Source organism: Trichechus manatus, unplaced genomic scaffold, assembly GCF_000243295.1.
Source record: "Trichechus manatus latirostris isolate Lorelei unplaced genomic scaffold, TriManLat1.0 scaffold00131, whole genome shotgun sequence".
Lineage (NCBI taxonomy): Eukaryota > Metazoa > Chordata > Mammalia > Sirenia > Trichechidae > Trichechus > Trichechus manatus.
In genome coordinates this window covers 417,885-437,067 of record NW_004444067.1, presented here as the reverse complement: position 1 = coordinate 437,067, position 19,183 = coordinate 417,885, and the positions used below count along the sequence as shown (strand labels likewise).

Genomic DNA, 19,183 nt, shown 5'->3' with positions numbered 1-19,183 from the left:
TAATTCTTAAGATAAAACAATACCTGTGAGCTAAGAGTGTGGCGGGTGGGGACAAGCAGTGTTATAAAAAGGAACTCTTACACTACTGGTATTTTTTTTTCATCTTCAAATATTTATTTTGCTTAGAAAACCCAAGGCATCCGAGACTCTGTTCTGCATCTGAAGAGTCTCGCTGGGATTATGGGTAAGATTTGTATTTCCTTTGATGAGCAGCCCCTTTTCTGATGGGGGCGATTTCACTTCCTGTGTCATTTTTACCTTACCTGCATAACTCTGTGTCAGGATTTCTCAACCAAGCTCTCAGGAGTGAGAAGTGAGGTTATTTGTTGAAATAAAAGAATTCCTCTTCCCCTGTGACAGGACCATTCTCCCTTTATATCACCTTTAAAAGGCGATGTAGGAAATTCTGAAATAAAGAGGGTCAGTAATTAGCAGGACTGGTTCAGTCCAAGATGAAGAGTGATATTAGTTGCTGTTCATCATTAAACCAAACCAAACCCATTGCCGTCAGGTGGATTCCGACTCATAGCGACCCTACAGGACAGAGTAGAATTGTCACATAGGGTTTCCAAGGAGCAGCTAGTGGACTCAAACTGCCGACCTTCTGGTTAGCAGACGAACACTTAACCACTGCACCACCAGGGCTCTGTTCTTCATTAGAAACCCTCGTTTGACACGACAAGTGAGTATCAGGTGCCCCCGTGAGGCAGTTATCCACAAGCTGAAAACGTTCTCTCTCTGCTTCCAGTCCTTAGGAAGGAGCTGGCAAAGCCAGAAACAGAACCCACAGGTCTGAATGCTCTGGTGTCTGCTCTCCCTACCAGACATTCTTCCTTCCCACTGAAATGCTTTCTTCATGTCCCCTTTCCCAGGTGGGATTTTTCACTTGAGAGTTTGATTCATCTGGCACCAGCAGTGGTGGAAATCTTTATAAAATGTCACAGAGTGTGCTGTCTTTTAAAGGAGAATATATTAGATTGAATCTTGTGAAACTACTGTTCAACAATTTCATGTGGTTCAACCTAATAGTAGACATAACTTTTCTTTTTTAAAAAAGTTTATTTATTTTGTTGTTGTTGAGAACATATACAGCAGGACATACACCAGTTCAATAGTTTCTACGTGTACAATTCAGTGACATTGATACATTCTTCGAGTTGTTCCCACTCTCCTTTCCTGAATTCTTCCTCCCTGATTATCATAAACTCACTGCCTCTTAAGGTTCCTGGCTAATCTTTTGGGTTGCTGTCATCAGTTTGATCCCGTATAGATAGTTCTTAAAAGAGCCTCATGCGCAAGGCAGACAGTCTTTACTAGTTTAGCTAAACTGTTGTTTGGTTTTAAGAAGACTTCTGGGGGAAAATACGGAACAGAATTTCAAATTCTCATGGACTCCAGACTTTCTGGAGTCATGGAGGTTGGATGAACCCCTGAAACTATTGCCTTGAGATAATCTTTAGACTTGTCTTGATGATGCACAAATTATGAAGATTGGCGTTATAATTGCTCCTGTTTGTTCTCCTTCGGTCAGTGTCCCGACTGATGCCCTGACTAATTTCCTGCTGCTTCAGCTTGTTGTGTGCTTGTTTGTTTGTTCTGTGGTCAAATACATACAGCATGAAAAGTTACCTTTTCAGTCATTTTACGGTGGCATTTAGTACTTTCACAGTGTTGTGCAACCATCACCATTATTTAATTCCAGAGCAATTTCATCCCTCCACCAGGAACCTTGTACCTGTTAGCAGTCACTCCTCATTCGCCCAGCCTCCCCTCCCCAGCCCCTGGCAACTGCTAGTCCAATTCCTGCCTCTCTGGATTTGCCTGTTCTGGGCATTTCATACTAATAGACTCACACATATGTGGCTTTGTGTCTGCTTTCTTTGACTCAGCACAAACGTGCCGAGGCTCCTCCGTGCTGTAGCATGTATCAGCACGTCATTCCTTTCCCTGACTGAATAGTATTGCCATTGTATGGATGGACCACATGTGTTCACCCTCTTGCTTCTGCCTTCTTTCTCCAGTCAGACTGCCACCTGTCCCTCCTGACGTCTGCGTCCTGCCTCCAGCAGCTCCCTCTAATCTCCACTTTGAGTCTTCTGTGGGCCGAGAGTCTTCTCATTTCCATAACAGCAGTTCTACACCTTGCCACTCTGTTCACCCTGACAACCTTATCTTCTCCTTTTCTTTACTTGCAAACTTTTAAAGACTAATCTGTTTTGTGCCTTTATTCTTCACCTCCCATTCTCTTCCCAGTCGCCGGCGGTCTGCTCTTTGCCATGAAGTGACTCTTGCTGAAGTCCTCACTTACCCCGTAATTGCCCAACTCCATGCCCTCCTCTCTGCTCTCTCTGGGCGTCTATCACTGGCCACCTGCATTCTGCGCCTTCTTCCTTTGGCTTCTTCACCCCTGTTTCCTCACATCTCTGCGTCTCTCGCCATGCCTGCTGACTTGCCATCCACATGTCTGCTTTTCCTCCTTTCCTCTGCCCTCCCCCATTTGGTGAACTTTTCCTTATCGTTAGAGGCCCGCCTAAATCTCAAGCCAAGTTTGCTGCTGCCTTCTCTGTGTTCCTAGCATTGTTCACAGTTCTGTCTCTGGGCTTGGGCTCCTCCTCGTACAGACGGTGCGGTAGCTCCTGAGTAGGGGTCGCAGAGCTCAATGTGCAGGTGGGAACGAGTGCGTATACGGGTGCTGGGTGAAGATCTCATTTTTGGCGAGGGCCTCGGGTCCTCTTTTACAGAATAAGTTGCAGAGATTGGCAACTACTATTTCTGCTTTTTTACTTGATTCCAGTTACTTCCAGTTTCATAGCTTTGTTGTAAAGAGTTGTGGTTACCAAAAGCCTGATGACCAGGTTAGTGGGGCATTTGCCGGGCGTGGAGGGTAGAAGTAATACAGCGTACGCAGGGTCACGCAAGGTCAGGATGAATGGAAATCATGCATAGCATCATTCTCCTCTCGTAGAGAATACTAGAAATAACCATGATGTGAGTTCTCCTGTAGAAGTCATTGTGTCTGGTAGTCATTTTTGAAACATCTGATTTGTCATTCCCAAACCTCACGTGTTCTACCTTGTAAGGACCGCAGATTATGCTGAGCTGTCAGTATCGGACAGTACCGACCTCCCCCCCTGGCTGTTTGCAGAATGAGCTTACAGTGCGCCTGGGGAAACTGGACAGAGATTAGATGACTCAAGAACTGTATTTCATCAACAGCTTTTCCTGGTGGAGGTTGCAGCCATACGGTAGACAGAAACCAGGGTTATCATCTTAAATTGATCGGTGAATAACTGCCTACCTCTTAAATAAGCCTGAATTCCCAGACATGAATGTTTAGAAAGGAAGAGCTATTTTTAACTTGTCATGTTTTATTTTGGAAAAATGGTGACCATCAGCCATCATGATTTTAATCTGGACTCAGGCGACTTCTGGGTCAGTAGGGCCGAGTGAAGCCGGACCGCAGAATCTGTCTCCCACAATACCTAATAAAATGAACGCAGTCTTTTAACTATTAAAAAATGTCACCAGGAACAGCCAGCAAAGCCAGTCACCTTCATGCTCTAAACTTTATAGTTGGCAACCAAGAAAAGGAACAAAATTGTGATTTGGCCCTATTTGGCACTGTGAACCCAGTGGTGGGAGAAGAGAAGACAAGTAGTACAATCGGGAGACTTCTCACTGTAATTTGCCCATCCCTGTGCCCAGTCCAGTTTGGAGAAATTTAGACTGAACAGATGAACAGGCAACCTAGAGAAAAAGTCAAGGAGGAAACTTTGAGACTACATGTCCTTTTCTGCCTCCTCAGGATTTTACCAGAGGCAGGAAAACTGAGAGTAGTCATTTTTTGAAATTAGCCTAGCAAATAAAAGTAAAGGGGAGGGGGCCTTTTTCTCAAAGGATGGTAAGTCCCAAGGTAAGCAGTCCAGGGTGGTTGTAGTCACTCAAGAATGCCCACCAGGAACCGGGCTCACTCGTTCTGTTGTCCTTACCCTCTAGTTTCCATCCTCTTGATCAGCAGATGGCTGCTGTACCTCCAGGCATTGCAAAGCTTTCCAGCAGGAAACAGGAAAGACAAAGAGGGGAAAGGCAAAAGAGACCTCTCCTCATTTGGCTTTGCCTTCTTTATTTTCAGAGGAAAGCTCAGGTCTCTATAACGGTGTTACCTAATCACCTCCAACCACAAACGAAGCTGGGATCCCCTTTATGGGAAGGGAAGGCAACAGAGAAGGAGGTGAGCGCCAACCCATAGTATCTGCCCTAAGGCAGAAGCCTGAGGACATTCTCCTGTGGGAATACAATTGCCTCAGATGGAGTGAATGAGATACAGGACATTTAAAGAAAAGTCTCAGAAGAGAGACCTCTAACAGAGTCTGTCCATAGCCCTAGCAGTGCTATCCCCACCCTTGCTCCTCTCCCCAGGGCCCTCTGGCTACAGAAATGTACTATTTCCAACGCCCACCTTTTCACCTGTAGCCTGGGGATGAAGGTGAAAGGTCTCAGTTATGGTAAGAGGAACACCAGGGGAAATTCACTAATACTTCCTGTGAGCAAATAGAAGTTGCCTGTAATAAGGTGGACACTTGTTGTATATTTTGCCAAAAAAGAAAGGAATATAGGAATCCAGTGAAAGATGAGGAGGTAAGGCTGTGAGAAAACATTACTCAAAGGAAAAAAATTGCTTTGCCTTATATAAAAACTTAACGCTATTTGAATGAAACAGCTGTTCAAAGATGAGATGGTAAAATGACATAGTAAGTTGGAGAGAGAGATGGAAGAGTTAAGGAAACAAACTGAAGACCAAAACCACACCATATCAAAACTACTAAGTATGCCTGAAACAGAAAGGAGCCTGACGAACATTTCTAAAAGTAGAAAGGAAAGGCTTGAAGTAGTCGTAATAAATACAGAGGAAAACAGTCAAAGATATAAAGCAGTTAGAGGAAAGATAATAAATATGGAGGACAAAGATAATCCAAATGAATGTGATTAGCATCCCTAAAGTAGGGAGCAAATGCAATAGAAAAAAGTATTAGGAGATATAATAAGGATATTTGCCCCAGATGAGGGAGAAACTGTCTGTATGTAGATTGTAAGGGCATACAGACTTGTGTGGATGCCTGGTACGTGAACCCAGTGGGGGAAATTGGTCCAAAACAATCGACACCAAGAAATAACCCTGGCTACTATTGAAATTCAGAAATGTAGAAATAATTCTTCAGGTGCCCAGGCAGAAAAAAACAAATCCTTGATTAAAAGTTAAAAAAACATCCATCCGCTAGAGCCACATTCAGTGTCAGAAAACTGTGGTGTGGTGATTTCCATAGCCCTGAGGGACAGAAAATATGACCAAGAACATCATATCGAGCCTTATTCAAACAAGAAGACAGGCAGATGCTTTTAAATATGAAAGGATTTCAAAACTGTAGTGTCTCTGAGTCATTCTGTAAAATAGCCACTTGATGAAATCTAGCCGAGCAAGATGTGAACCAAAGTAAAGGACTTAGCCAGGGAGGATCTGTGGCAATGATACTGGTGGTGAGCATTGAATCCAAGTAAATGGAGAGCTAAGCTAACAGCTGTGGGGATTATGGATACAGAAGAGAATTGTTTTCTTCGCTTTTTATTTGGAAATAAAAATTTCAAACTTTCTGAAAAGTTGTAAGAATAGAACAAAGAACACTCATATACTCTAAGGACTTGTTTTTACATGACCACAGTACAGTTATCAAATTCAGGAAGTTTAACCTTGATACAACATGATAATAAATGGAGAGGAAATGGAAGTTGCCGATGATTTCATTCTACTTGGATCAACCGTCAACATCCACGGAAGCAGCAGTTAAGAAACCAAATGATGTATTGCACTGGGCAGATCTGCTGCAAAAGACCTCTTCAAGTTTCAGAAAGCAAAGATGCCACTTGGATGACTAAGGTATCGTTTTAACAAAAATAATAAAGTTACTCTTTAAAAAAAAGAAAAAAAACATAACCACAACTTAGAGAATCACTGAAGCCAAATCCTGTGATTATTTGGGGAATCCTTCCAGCCAGTCAAGCATGTTCAAGCGACCCATGTAGGAAATGGCTGGGGGACATGTTCAGAACATCCTGCACGTTCTCTTTCTGCATCCTTTATTTTAAACTTCTTGCTTGAGGCCTCCCTCTGGACTGCTCCAGAGCCTTCTTAACCTCTCCACCTTTTGAGGGGGTTCGTAGAAAGCCGTTTCCTAGCCCTGAGGTGCCATCCTGTCTGTAAGTGACTGTCCAAGTGTCTAGGGCCGTGGGTGTGGTCTCCTCTTGCTACCTCTGCATAGTTGAGGATGTGTGCGCCTGGAGAGAGGATACGCTTCAGCGGTGCTAGAGACAAGCCGTCTTAAGAGTAGCTACTGTCTTTTCAGCACCCAGAGGTAAAAACTAAAGAACAAGGTGCCACGTGTGCACTGTATTAAGAAGAACATCATAGGTATGTCTCACTCAGTCACAGGCTTCCCACTCTATGGTCACGCCATCAACAGCATCCTTTGATGAAGGACCATGATACGTGTGTGTATGTATTTGAGCATGTAAATATATTTATGTGTATATATATATATATGTATATACCATGCACACGTGTATATGCCCACACTCATATGTACACACGTACATATTCATATACATACTCATATGAATGCAAACCAGTCTCCAAGGCAGGCGATCTTCCTGTGTCTGTTAAGAATGAAGTCAGTAACCTAATGCATCCTGTTGCAGGTGGAGCGCTCTGGGAAGCAGGCTGAGAGTGTGTAGTGTGGGTGATGTTTATTAAGGTGTGCCCTTGGGACAGATCTGTGGAAAGGAGGAGAAGGAAGCAGGACTGGACAGAGGGAGGAGTTGAGTTGTGATGTAGGCCCAGTGCCAGCCTTGCCCGAACCCACAGGGAGCTAGGAGCTAGAGAGGCCCCTCAGGTTTGCCTTAATTTGAACTGAGATGCCCAGCCTTTTGTACTTTCTCACTGATCAGTCATTGGGCATGATTCACCCTGGGGTGGGGCGTGACCCTGGGAAGGGGGCTTTGTGCACTGGAGGCCATTCCTGAAGGGGCCGAGAGCTGGGCAGCAAGGCTTCCCTTGAAGAAGTCTAGACAATTGCATCACTGCATCCACTCCTCACTCCTTTCTTCTCTGAAAGGGCTTTGCCACAAAAATGAGTGAAGCCTTCTCTTCCTTGCCCCCTCCCCCCATTACCTTTGCCTTTTCCAAGAGCAGAAGTCTGTGTGTCAGTGTGTGGGCGGTGAGACTAGAAAGCCTCAGACACAGGAATGTGTTTTGTGCTGTCAAGGTAGAGCTGCTATTTTGGACCTCAGAACGCTTCTTAGAGAAGAGACGGGAATAGTGCAGACGTGAAGCACCTCACCAGGGAAATGGGTGAGGAAAGAATCGGCTTCACAGAGCCTTGACTAGATTGGTGCGGCAGGCATAGCTCTTTATTCTGTGAGAACCCAGGCTTCTAAGTGCCACTGCTGATTCAGCCCCATTGGGCACACTGGTTTACTGACTGTGTGACACACAGTTATTGAGTGCCTACTGTGTGCCTGGCTGTTCCAGAAGTAGAAGAGACAGCAGTGAATGAAACAGAAATGAGAATTGTTACTCCTCTCTGAAGATTTTTATCCAAGTGGTTTTACTGAGTCCACAAAAGCAGGGGAATTCCTGAGTGGTACAAATGGGAAAGGCTGCCCAGCTGCTAGTTGAAAAGTTGGAGGTTCAAGTCCACCCAGTGGCACTTCTGAGGAAAGGCCTGGTGATCTACTTCTGAAAAATCAGCCATTGGAAACCCTACAGAGCACAGTCCTGCTGTGACACACGTGGGGTTACCATGAGTCGGAATTGACTTGATGGCAGCTGGTTTAACTGGACATTTGTGGTTCCATCACAATTTGTTTATCCATCTGGTCATTTGGGTTGTTCCAGCTGATGGCTTTTGTGAGTAAAGCTGCTAAGAACGTTCATGAACAGACCCGGGCATGCGTTTTCATTTGTCTTGGGTGGACACCTAAGAGTAGGATCTCTGGATCTGAGGGTAGGTGTATGCTCAGCGGTTTTCCAAATGATTACCATTTTACATTCCCACCAGCAACTTAAGAGATTTCCAGCTACTCCACATACTTGTCAGCACTTAGTATTGCCATTTTTTATAATTGTGCATTTTATTCATGTGTTGACTAGGGGGCCCTTGGGGTGGACCCTTGAGTGCCTCCAAGTGGCGTTTGGAGTGATATCTCAGTGTGGTTTTAGTTTGCATTTCCCTGATGGCTAATGATGTTGAGTATCTTTTTATGTGCTTATTAGCCATTTGTGTTTCTTTGGCGAAGTATCTGTTCAGATCTTTCCCCCATTTTAAAAAATTTTGTTGTCGGTCTTATTGAGTTGTGAAAGTTCTTAATATGTTCTTGATACAGGTTCTTTATCACATTTGTGTTTTGCAAATGTTTTCCCCCAGTTTGTGGTTTGTCTTTACACTTTCTTAACAATGTCTTTTGAAGAGCAGATGTTTTAAATTTTGATGAATCCCACTGAGAGAGTTTAGAAGCATTGACACTGAGCACATCTAGCACCCACATCTTAGTTTCTAAATACTCTTCTCCACTAAAAGGAACGAGGGTCTCTTAGAGAAATGGCTGATTCCAGGAGTGGAATGGAGAGAGAGAACAAGATGAACCTGGAGTAGCTTGTACCAGAAAGCAAGGAAGTGCTTAAAGAATAATGGGATTTGTCAAAAGGACATCCGAGCCATCCGGAAGGGCCTTCCACTGGCCAAACCTGGGACAATTGGAACATCAAAAAAATAATGATAGTAGCCGATTATAACCTAGTGAATAAAATAGGAAACCATGAGTCTATACAGATACAAACAAATAAATGGAAGAAAACGAATGCCTTCCTTACAGTAAAATGCCAACTAATATATATAATGATGGAATTAGAAAAATCACTATTTGGTAGCCATCACGGTAATAGCTTTTTCAGGCAAGAATCTTTAATCACTGCTAAAACCAATGGGTGAAAGTTTGAGGAACAGGATATTTACATAGTTTCAAAGTATCTCCCCCACAAAATACATATTAATTACCAAGAAAGAAAATGGTACCTCTGAAGTGGGAAAACATGAAAGATACTTCCTTAATCAACTGATCAAAATTAACAGCACCAAAAAATGGAACAGATCAACACTGTGTGCCTCCTGATACCATGTTCTTTGAAGGACACAGGGTCGCTTTTGTGATGTTCCTGCCAAAAGTTCGTTATCTGACTCTAAGCACATGGAAACATCAGATGAATCCAAATAGATGGACTTTCTACAAAATAACTGGGCTATACTCTTCAAAAGTTTCAGGACCACAAAAGACAAGCGTGAAGAACTGTTCAGATTAAAGAGATGTGACTGCCAAATGCAACTTGTTAATGCTGGGTGGATCCTAGACCCAGGGAAGAAAAAACAATTGTTTTCTATGAGGAATCAGTACACACTAATTATCCCAAACTTCTGTTCCTTTGACATTCAGACACAATGGCTCTGCCGAGAGAGGGATAGCATCTGCATGCTGCTTTTTGCAGAGATTGAATGATTTTTCAAATGTTTACTAATAACTTGTATTTTCTCTTTTGAATTATCTACCATATCCTTCCTTTATCCATTGATACATTCATCGTAGACACTTCCCAGTCTTTATTGATTTTATTCCTTTTGTTTAATTTTTTTAAATTATAAAACAGGTTCCTTGTTTAAAAAAATAAACCATATAAAAGGACATAAAGGAAAAAATGGAAGCCCCTCTCCTCTCCACATCCCACTCTCCAGCTGTTTTCTCTGTTTCATTTTTTAAAGTTTGCCTCCCACTCTTTTTGCTTCCTTTCACTCTAAAGATTTCTAAATATTTCTGTGAATTACTCATGCGGCAAAAGCATGTATCTTAATGGACCAGGAAAGGCAAAGAGTCTGTGGTAAAAAAAACAAAACAAACCTATATGTTAATCTCTGTAGATTTCATGATAAATGTATGTTTATGTTTAAAACATACATGTCTATGTACATTTAAGGGTGTTTTTAAATATAAAGCCCTTATAGCAAAGCATTACATAACTGCTGCATAGTTAGTAACATGACTATGATGACGTAGAGTATCTTCAATTCTGGGAGATCGGAAGCCTTTACATAGTCTTTGGTGTTATCCCTTGATTTACAAAAACACATGAAAGAGTTGAAATTGGTATTTGGTTAAACACTTTGTGTTGCAGGTTAGGGGTAGAGATGAGTCTTTTCTCATAAGATCAACTAACTGAATCTTTTTTATTTTATTTTTTTAATCCTTTGTGGAATAGTAGAATTTTGGAGCTATCAGGCCACTGGAAATTCTTTTTTAACCTTTTTTTTTTTAGATGAGAAACAAATGCCTGGAATACAGTAGCCATTAGTGTTAGTCTGGGTTCTCTAGAGGAGCAAAACCAATGAAGGATATATAGATATATATATAGAGAGATAAAAAGTTACTTCAAGGAAATGACTCATGCAGTCGTAGGGGCTGGCAAGTCCCAAATCCATGGGTCAGGGAACAGGCTGAAGACCTCTGCTGGCTCATGTGTTTGCAGGGACTGATGAACCCAAAATCTGCAGGCCAGGCAGCAGGCCAGAGACTCAGGCTTATGTCCCAAGGACTGGATGTCAGGCAACAAGAAGAGTGTGTGGTCGAGAAAGACAGCGAGCTTTGCCAGAGAGTGCATTTATGTACTGGAGACAAGCCACACCCCCAAGAAAACTCCCCTTTTAACTGATTGGCTGTTCACATCCGATCACAAAAATGGAAGATGATTACATAGTATCTACCAAACCACTGAGAATCATAGCCTAGCCAAATGGACACATAACATTAACCATCACACTATTCAATAAATATTTATTGAGATAGTGGGTGAGTAAAATGAGGCCCATATAGGTTAAATGATCTCTTCTCAGCCTTCTGTGAGTAGGTGACACTTGAAATCTGCTGTGTAACTAAAGGGACCAGAATGTTAATAGCAAAGCATTCCCTCATTCCCTCATTCAGCAGACATTTACTGATGCCTAAGATGTGCCGTGGATGGCTCAAGGGGTTGCTATTTGATTTTTTTAACTCCATCCCCATGAAGAAGGGTGTCATTCAGGTCATAAATGATTTGTAAATTAATAGTGGTACATCCTGTGATAGAGTGGATACTTGGCCGTTTTCATTGCCTGCAAGGAAAGCGAATTGCTTTTGCTGCCCTGGCGCCTGGGAATGTGACATGTGGGATGAGAAGCAGTCCTTTCTGTGAACTTGTTATGAACTGAACTTTTCTGTTTTTTTGTTTTTTTTTTGTATGTTTTTGTCTCCCCAGCTGGAAGAAGAGAGATCTGTGCTCAATAATCAGTTGTTAGAAATGAAAAAGAGGTAGGCTTGCTTTCTTTGTTTATTGGTGGGTGTGTGTGTGTGTCTGTCTTATAAGGAAAATGCCAGAACATGATGTGGACAGTGACTTACAGGAGAAAACAAGAGACCTCGTATTCAGAAAATTGCATTGTGATAGTTTGATGTACTCATAATTGATAGATTATGAAAAAATTCACTTGCAAAATTTTTACTATTAATTACTAAAAGAATAGTTTAATTTTTAAGTTATGTCCAATTGCATTTATTAGGAAGCGTTCTAAAATCAGGTTCTTATATTACACTGATGTTACCTTCTAGTTTCAGTAACTAAAAATACCATAATTGTACGTGTAGCCATGGATCCACACATAAATAACTGATCTCAGTTATATGAAAATTCCAATTTTTCAATAATAATGGGTTTTAACACCATTTCAAATGTTTCTGTTTATTTTCTTTAAAAAAGACCTTTGTTATTTATTATTCTCCATAATAAGATTATTCAAACAGAAAGCAAATATTATTTTTCCAGTACTTTTGAGTAAAGATGAAAGTGGCCCACAGAAGCAACTGTTTTCAAAGCCTGATGCTTATACATCCTGACGGCCACTGTCTGCTCTTGTAAATTATGCAGGTTGTGTCTAGGGAAATCCTGGCTCCGCATAGCTGCACGCCGAGTAGGTGTAGTGTGTACTGCGGCTGGAGACACAGCCTATACAGTAGTTGGCATAGAATACTGAACAGATGCTTATCAGAACAGTGGCGTGCTTTGTTTCTTATTAAAAAGAAAATAATATAAAAAACAAAACCTTTAAAAGTACCATAACCAGGAATTCCTCTACGCTCTTTTAAAAACCAAAACCAAACCCGTTGCCGTCAAGTCGATTCCAGCTCATAGTGACCCCACAGAGCAGGGTAGAACTGCCCCATAGGGTTTTCAGGGAGCGGCTGGTGGATTCGAACTGCCGCCCTTTTGGTTAGCAGCCAAGCTCTTAACCACTCTGCCACCAGGGCTGTATGCTATTGCAAAGTATTTATTCTCTTACTTGTCTGGACACAAGAACATTCCCCACTGACATCCTGACGACATGTTTGACATGGACAGTGTTCTTCCTGCTAGCACGGCAGTTGCTTAGGAATTTGGGGCTTTATGTAGCCCACAGAGAGATGTGAGTTCCATAAGCTGCATCCTAAAGGACATTAGGCTCGACCCAAAACCCACTGCCATCAAGTCACTTCCGTCGCATAGGCTCGGCCCAGAGGTGGCGTTTCTTGATTAAGAAATACTTAGATTCAGCAGCTAATGTCACAAAACAATATGTGTATAAATTTTTGTATGAGAAATTAACTTGAGCTGTAAACTTTCACCTAGAGCACAATAATAAAAAAACAGGAAAAAAGAAAAGAAAAGAAATAGATTCATTAACATCTCACCAAGGTGGTGTTCGTATTCCAGAACGCACGTGGGCCTCACCTCTACTGCGCCCCTGGTCCAGCCAGGTGTTCTCCAGATGACCAGGTGTGACTGGCCTGCCCTGCTGCACCTAGCTCCTGTGTACAGGCACAGCTCTGCCCCATGTCAGGACCAGGGTATTCAATTTTACATAAATAAGGCTATGTAATCAGTTACTAAGGACAAGTGAAAAAAAGAAACAGGGCTTGTTCCTATGGTATTCCGGCAAGGAAGCTTATAAAATGGGTTGGTGTGTACTGGCACTCCCATTACCTTTATGTAGCACTAAATAACTTACAGATTCATCTAATTCAAAACAGCCCATGAAATATATGGTGGCATTTAATTACGACAATAAAAATTTAAGTCAAACAAACAAACAAAAAAAAGAAATATACGGTGGCCTTGCATTTAAAAACGATGAAATTAAAGCCCAAAAAGTAACTCGGCTGAGAACTTTTATGATTTTTATGTGGGTCCTCTTCTCACTATACTTTCAAGACTTTCATTTATTTCTTACTTACTTAACTTTTTAAAGAAAGATGCTGTACTTCTTCAGTACTTACTGTGTGACCTTAACTAAATCACGTGCCTTTCAAAGTGTGGTTAGGCCTGTGACTTTTCATGGCTTAAAAAGATGGAACCAGTTTGGGTACTGTGTAATGCTCTCCCTTACCTGACCATCTGCTGTTGTTTTAAGTCCTGGACGTGTTTGGTTATTTTGATCAGTAAATGAAGATAAAGATGACTTTTTTTGTTTATTCGTTTGCTTTTGTTTTTTCCTTCTTGGAGTGATAATTTTTAAAACCTCCTAGCTTCTCACATTTGGAATTGGTGTTTTGCTTGTTTATTGTTTAATTAACCTCCATGGAAAAACATTCCTGATTTAGAATTCTGAACGTAAATGTATTTTAGCTATTAATTTGGGCCCTGAAATGCTTTCTGAGAGTCAGTTTGGTAAAAGATTTATATATAGGTCTATGTGTGTAATGGTTAAGTAAATTTATCTAGCAGAGAGTGCTAAAAACAATTTATAGTATCTTAATTTAAAAGTCTGGAAAACACTTAGATCAGGAGGGTATGTGAAATGTTATTCACGCAAGAACTGAGGGCCTAGTCTGCAGTGTTGCTTTAGACATGGTCATTGGACGCTCATAGCCAGGGAGGTATGCAGTCACTACATTCACATGGTTGTTATATTGAAGTGCAACTTCCAGTTACACCTTCACTGCCTCTTTAACTTACCTGTAGGGCTTCTGACTGTAGGTTGAAAGTAGTGATCACTGAAAACTTAGCAGCCTCCTTCCGTGTTTGCCGTGGTTTTTCAGAAACTGCCAACATGAGTAGCAAGCCATATGTAGTAAAGATTTTTCTCTAAGTTTAAAAATGTTATTTCTTTGGGAAATTGGTCTCCCGAGTTAGGCAGACTTCCTTCAGAACAGGTTCCAAGATGTCTAACAGATAAAGCAGAGGAACCCTTGAATGGCTTGAATTGGCAGAACTGGAGAGGTTTGTTCCTCGTTCCACTCAACCTAAAGCAGGGTTGGGAACCTGTCTGGCTTTCCTCCCTTCTCTGGGCTTTTTGATGCCAAAGAAGAGACTCCAAAATCAAAATCTTAGATGTGGAATTTTTGGAGTCAGAATTAATTCTGTTAGTACAAATGCCCGAGTTGTGCCAGGAATGAAACGCGGGTTGACGCCACCGTTTCCCAGTTCTGAAGAGGCCGTGTGCTAGTCCAGCTCATGAAGCGCACTGTGGGTTGCTAAGTGTCTGACTGTCTCCGAGCTGCTCACCAGTGCTCATTTCACTCCTCTCTTTTCCCTTTCCTACTCTTGCTTCCTTTGCTATATCTGTGTGTCTTTAATGGTAAGACTAAAGAAAGTCTATCCACGTTATAATAAATAAACTTCATATATTTTTAGTAAACCAAGTTGTTGTACATATTTTTTGGCTGCCTTTGTCCCTCTGTGTCTTGCTTTTGTTTTGTAAAATATTCTCAGCAGTATACACACACACACACACACACACACAAACACACACACATTCCTTTTCTATATCCAAATACAGCAAAGAACTTCAGTGCGAATTTAGTTCTCCTTACTGTATTGGCATTTCTCTTCATGCGTCTAATATTTGCTTTTTTAAAGCTTGCCCAGTAACACTGTAAGGTTTTTGCCTCACGACTGGAATTTATTTCTGATTGAAGTAGTAAGGAAAGAATCTCGGTAGTATGTTCCCTCGGGGTTTGGGGCGAGAAGAGGATTTCTGGCCCCCGCAGCCCTTCTTTCACATTGTGCTTCTCTTCCCTTCTTGATTTTTTCAACAATGCAAGTCAATTGCTGGACAATGTAAAGTCATAGGGGCTCCCTGTCGGTCTGATTTGTGACTCAGAGGGCAGTAATGTTGGCATAAATGGCTTGATTTAGCCCCTCTTGGTGTGTGCAGTGGGATTAGGGCTTAGAAGTGGCCTAAGAAGCCAGCAGTGCAGATCTGATGAGCTGTCGAGGTCTCTTTGTCATGTCTTTGGCATAGAAACCACAGGTCACGTCTCCTTCTCAGCCGTGCATCTTTTGATAACTTACATAGGAAACCTTCTGCTTGCCGTCTTCTCAGAAAGCAAGCTCGCTTAGGGGTTGTGTGTGTACGTGACTGTGAGCAGAGTGTTGGGCTGGTGGCACCAGAGAATGTCCCCATTCCCTTTTCCTTCTGCCAGCTGGTGATGTGTTTACCCCACCCCAACACAAAGAATCTGTGGGATCTTGGCTAATTCGAGTCCTGATTATAGCAGAAGGGAAATCTGTTAAGCAACCACCAAATCCTGATTTTTTTTGGTAAAAACACGTCAGATTACATTTTTCAAAGATTCATAACAAGCGTGGATTTATAACAAGGGTAGCTTTTGAAATATTTTCACAATAGAATAAACTGTCAAATAAATTTAACAGAAGCTTAAGAATCCCAGGATTTATTAAATCTGTGGATAACACCAGATATTTACTTTCCAGGTGGCAAAACGTACCTGTACACTCCTTCCATTAAAATTTTTGTTTTATTTTCACCAAAACAAGATCCTGTTTCCTAGCAAGGTGTGTGTTACTCACTTAGTAATTTCACAGCACTGATGTCTGCCCCTTTCCAGTGTACATAGAAAGCTTGGGTGTGGAATTCAAGAAATTCCTGTAAGTCTCAGATTCTTTTCTTACTACTTAACATTCTGGGGCGTTAAGTGTCAGCCACACAATGAGATAAATACAACACTTATATTTTCATCTTTGTGTAGAATTTCAATTTACCATCAATCATGAGAATTCTGTAATTCGTGTGCCGGATATCTTGGGTCTCACTAACCAGACATACATCCTGTCATTTCTAACCTGGGCCTCAGTCTCCTCTTCTTCTAGTCAATTCTTAAATGGACGGAACCATTATATGCTTCACATTCACCCAGTTACTTCCAACAGAACCGAGAGTAATTTGACTAGTTGAAGTTACGAACGCCGCTCCCTGAAGGTGAATGTTTGCGTTAACGCACTGTCAGAGGTGTGGGACAGTAAAGACGGTATGGCCGGAGGACTAGCTAGGAAATTTTTCTCTAGTTTCATTTTTTTCCCCCACTACTTTTGTGATACAGGGTCTTTTTCCTCTCGTGTTTCATACTGCATGTAATTTTTTTTAAATGCCTTTTTTTTGTTTTAAAATAACTTTAGATTTACAGAAGAGTTGAAAAGTTGCACAAAGAGTTCCCCTATCCCCTTCACCCAGCTTCCCCGAATGTTAACTTCTCACATAATCGTGGTACGTTTATCAAAACTAACAAATTAACACTGGGACGCTACTGAACTCTAGACTTTATCTGGATTTCCCCAGTTTTTCCATCAAAGTTGTTTTTCTCTTCTAGGATCCAGTCCAGAAAGCCACATTGCATTGAGTTGCTGTAGCTCCTCAGTCTCCGCCAGTCTGTCTCAGTTCTCAGTCTTTCCTTGTCTTTCTGACCTGGGTACTTTGGCTTGCATACAGCTTTTACAACCCAAACATGACTATAGATAGATACACACATACTAGCTTGCCCTTTGAGTTGTGTCTGTTGTGTCTCGCCCTCCCTCCCCTTCTGTCCTTCATCCTTGCCTGTCTTCTCCCACTCCCTTGGACCCTAGATACATGTTTCCCTCTCATTAAAGGCCTCACCCCCTGTTCCCCGCCATTACCTGATAGCCAGTGCTGAAGTGGTGCCCCTGAGCCAGCGCCCACTCAGGTGGGTCGGCCAAGAACATAAACGCAGGCCCCCGACTCTCTCCCTTCAGGCTCCCATGCATCCATTCTGCGTTTACCGAATTACCTTTCATTTTTATGAGCAACCGAATGTCCTCTTCACATTCTGGGGTTGAAAAGCAGTACTCCTTCAGTCTGAATAGTCATCATAATCTTTGCTATTGTTTTGGCCCATAATATCTCAAAACCACATTCTTGGAACTTGCGAAAAAGTTACTGAAATTAGTGAGAACCAATGGATACTTCCAGCATAAAACTGCTCTGCATGACATCATATACAGTTGCTTTGCATGTGTGTATTTTTTTTTTAATTGTTGTAATTGCTTGGTAATAATTTATTCAAGAAGTAACAGAATTCAACTCGGGCTTAGATTTTAGTGGGATTGTTTTGGGGGAGAGTGCAACAGTTTTTAATTCTGCGTCTTCTAAAATAATAACTGTTTCTTTAAATTCGAATGGTTACAATGATATGCAGATTCTGGCTTGTCTATGCATAGGTACACTTTTCTCCCCTCACAGTAAGTAAAATTTTGCAAGCATAGTAGTCTTAACCCCCTATGAAACCTGCCTGTTCCACATTTTTTGTTTTTTGGTTTTTTTACATTAACTAAAGTGAATTGTGTGTTTTTTTGTTTTCCAAGTTTTTTTTTAAGCACAGTTGTATACTGACCACGCTCTTGGTTGATTTCTGAAACTTTTAACTCTTTGGTCTTTTAGAGAATCCAAGTACATAAAAGATACAGATGAAGAGAAAGCTTCTCTGCAGAAATCCATCAGTATCACTAGTGCCTTACTCACAGAGAAGGATGCGGAGCTGGAGAAGCTGAGAAATGAGGTAACGTGCCGCCTGGGGAGGGGGCATGCCTGCTGTCTCTCTGCGGCCGAGTGTAAGCTCTGCGCCTAAGCCCACACCTGTGTTTCAGGTCACAGTGCTCAGGGGAGAAAACGCCTCTGCCAAGTCCTTGCACTCAGTGGTTCAGTCTCTAGAGTCTGACAAGGTGAAGCTTGAGCTAAAGGTAAAGAACCTGGAGCTCCAACTCAAAGAAAACAAGAGGCAGCTCAGCAGCTCCTCAGGTAAGTTGCCGACTGCGGGCCCTCCCCGCGCACCCACTGCTTCCTGCAGAGCCCGGTTCCCAGGAGGCTTGGGCGGTGAGGCGGCTGGTGGGCTGCTCCCGACCTGGACCAGCTGTCCGCGGTGCTCCATGGTTTAATCACATGACAGCTGGTCATGACCCGGGTCCGGGATCCTGGTGTCCCACTCCTGGATGTCCCCGTGCTTTGCTGAGTGTGGTCACAGCATTAGTTGGCAGGTGATGGCTGCCGTCACAGCAGCGAACATGGTGCTAGCGGTGCCCTCAGTGGAGGGGGACGGAGACGAGTCCTTTGTTAAATACCCAGGGTACAGCATGTACTCTTACCCACTAGTTGGCCAGTGTGCAGAGAGAACACCCAAGGGGATGGGGCCAGTGCCTCTGAGACCCTTCAGGGTCCAGATGGGGAGCAGGAGCTCAACACCGTGTTCTGTAAGAGGCCCCGGGAAATTCCACGTGAAAATGCGTGTCTAACGATGGCCATTTCACTGAATAGCAAGGAAAACAGACTGTAATTCATTTTCTACTCCCCCTGCAATTGTTTGTTTTTTTTATTTAATATAAGGCAATACTGACACTCAAGCAGAAGAGGAAGAGCGAGCCCAGGAGAGTCAGGTAATATTCCTTCCTTACTGCCTTGCTTTATGATAATAGTCATATGGTCCAAACATTAAATAGTATAAAAAAATATGTACAGGAAACAAATATTGTATGAGACCTCATTGTAAAAACCCATGAAAAAGTTCACACACAAAATGTAACAATCTTTGTTGGTTATAAGGATGAGGGGGCGGGAATACTAAATAGGCAATAGCTAAGTGGTATCTTGGATGAAGGGTGAGACAGTACACAATACTGGGGAAACCAGCACAACTTGTACAAGGAAAGGTCATGGAAGCCCCATAGACACATCCAAACTCCCTGAGGGACTGAATTGCTGGGCGGAGG

The 19,183-nt window shown here is 42.2% G+C and overlaps 1 protein-coding gene across 15 annotated transcripts in view; it reads left to right on the top strand.

Annotated features, from left to right (window-relative positions):
- Positions 1–19,183, top strand: part of CLIP1 (CAP-Gly domain containing linker protein 1) — a 135,583-nt gene that overhangs the window by 110,867 nt on the left and 5,533 nt on the right. For 13 of the 15 annotated variants that reach the window (XM_004384968.2, XM_004384969.2, XM_023739200.1 and 10 more), the window contains 4 exons: positions 11,390–11,442; positions 17,862–17,979; positions 18,068–18,218; positions 18,801–18,850. In XM_004384968.2, the coding sequence (XP_004385025.1) occupies positions 11,390–11,442; positions 17,862–17,979; positions 18,068–18,218; positions 18,801–18,850 (372 nt within the window). Of the gene's footprint in view, positions 1–126; positions 185–11,389; positions 11,443–17,861; positions 17,980–18,067; positions 18,219–18,800; positions 18,851–19,183 lie in introns of those variants that run through there. The other 2 variants (XR_002825392.1, XM_023739207.1) reach the window with 2 other exon arrangements.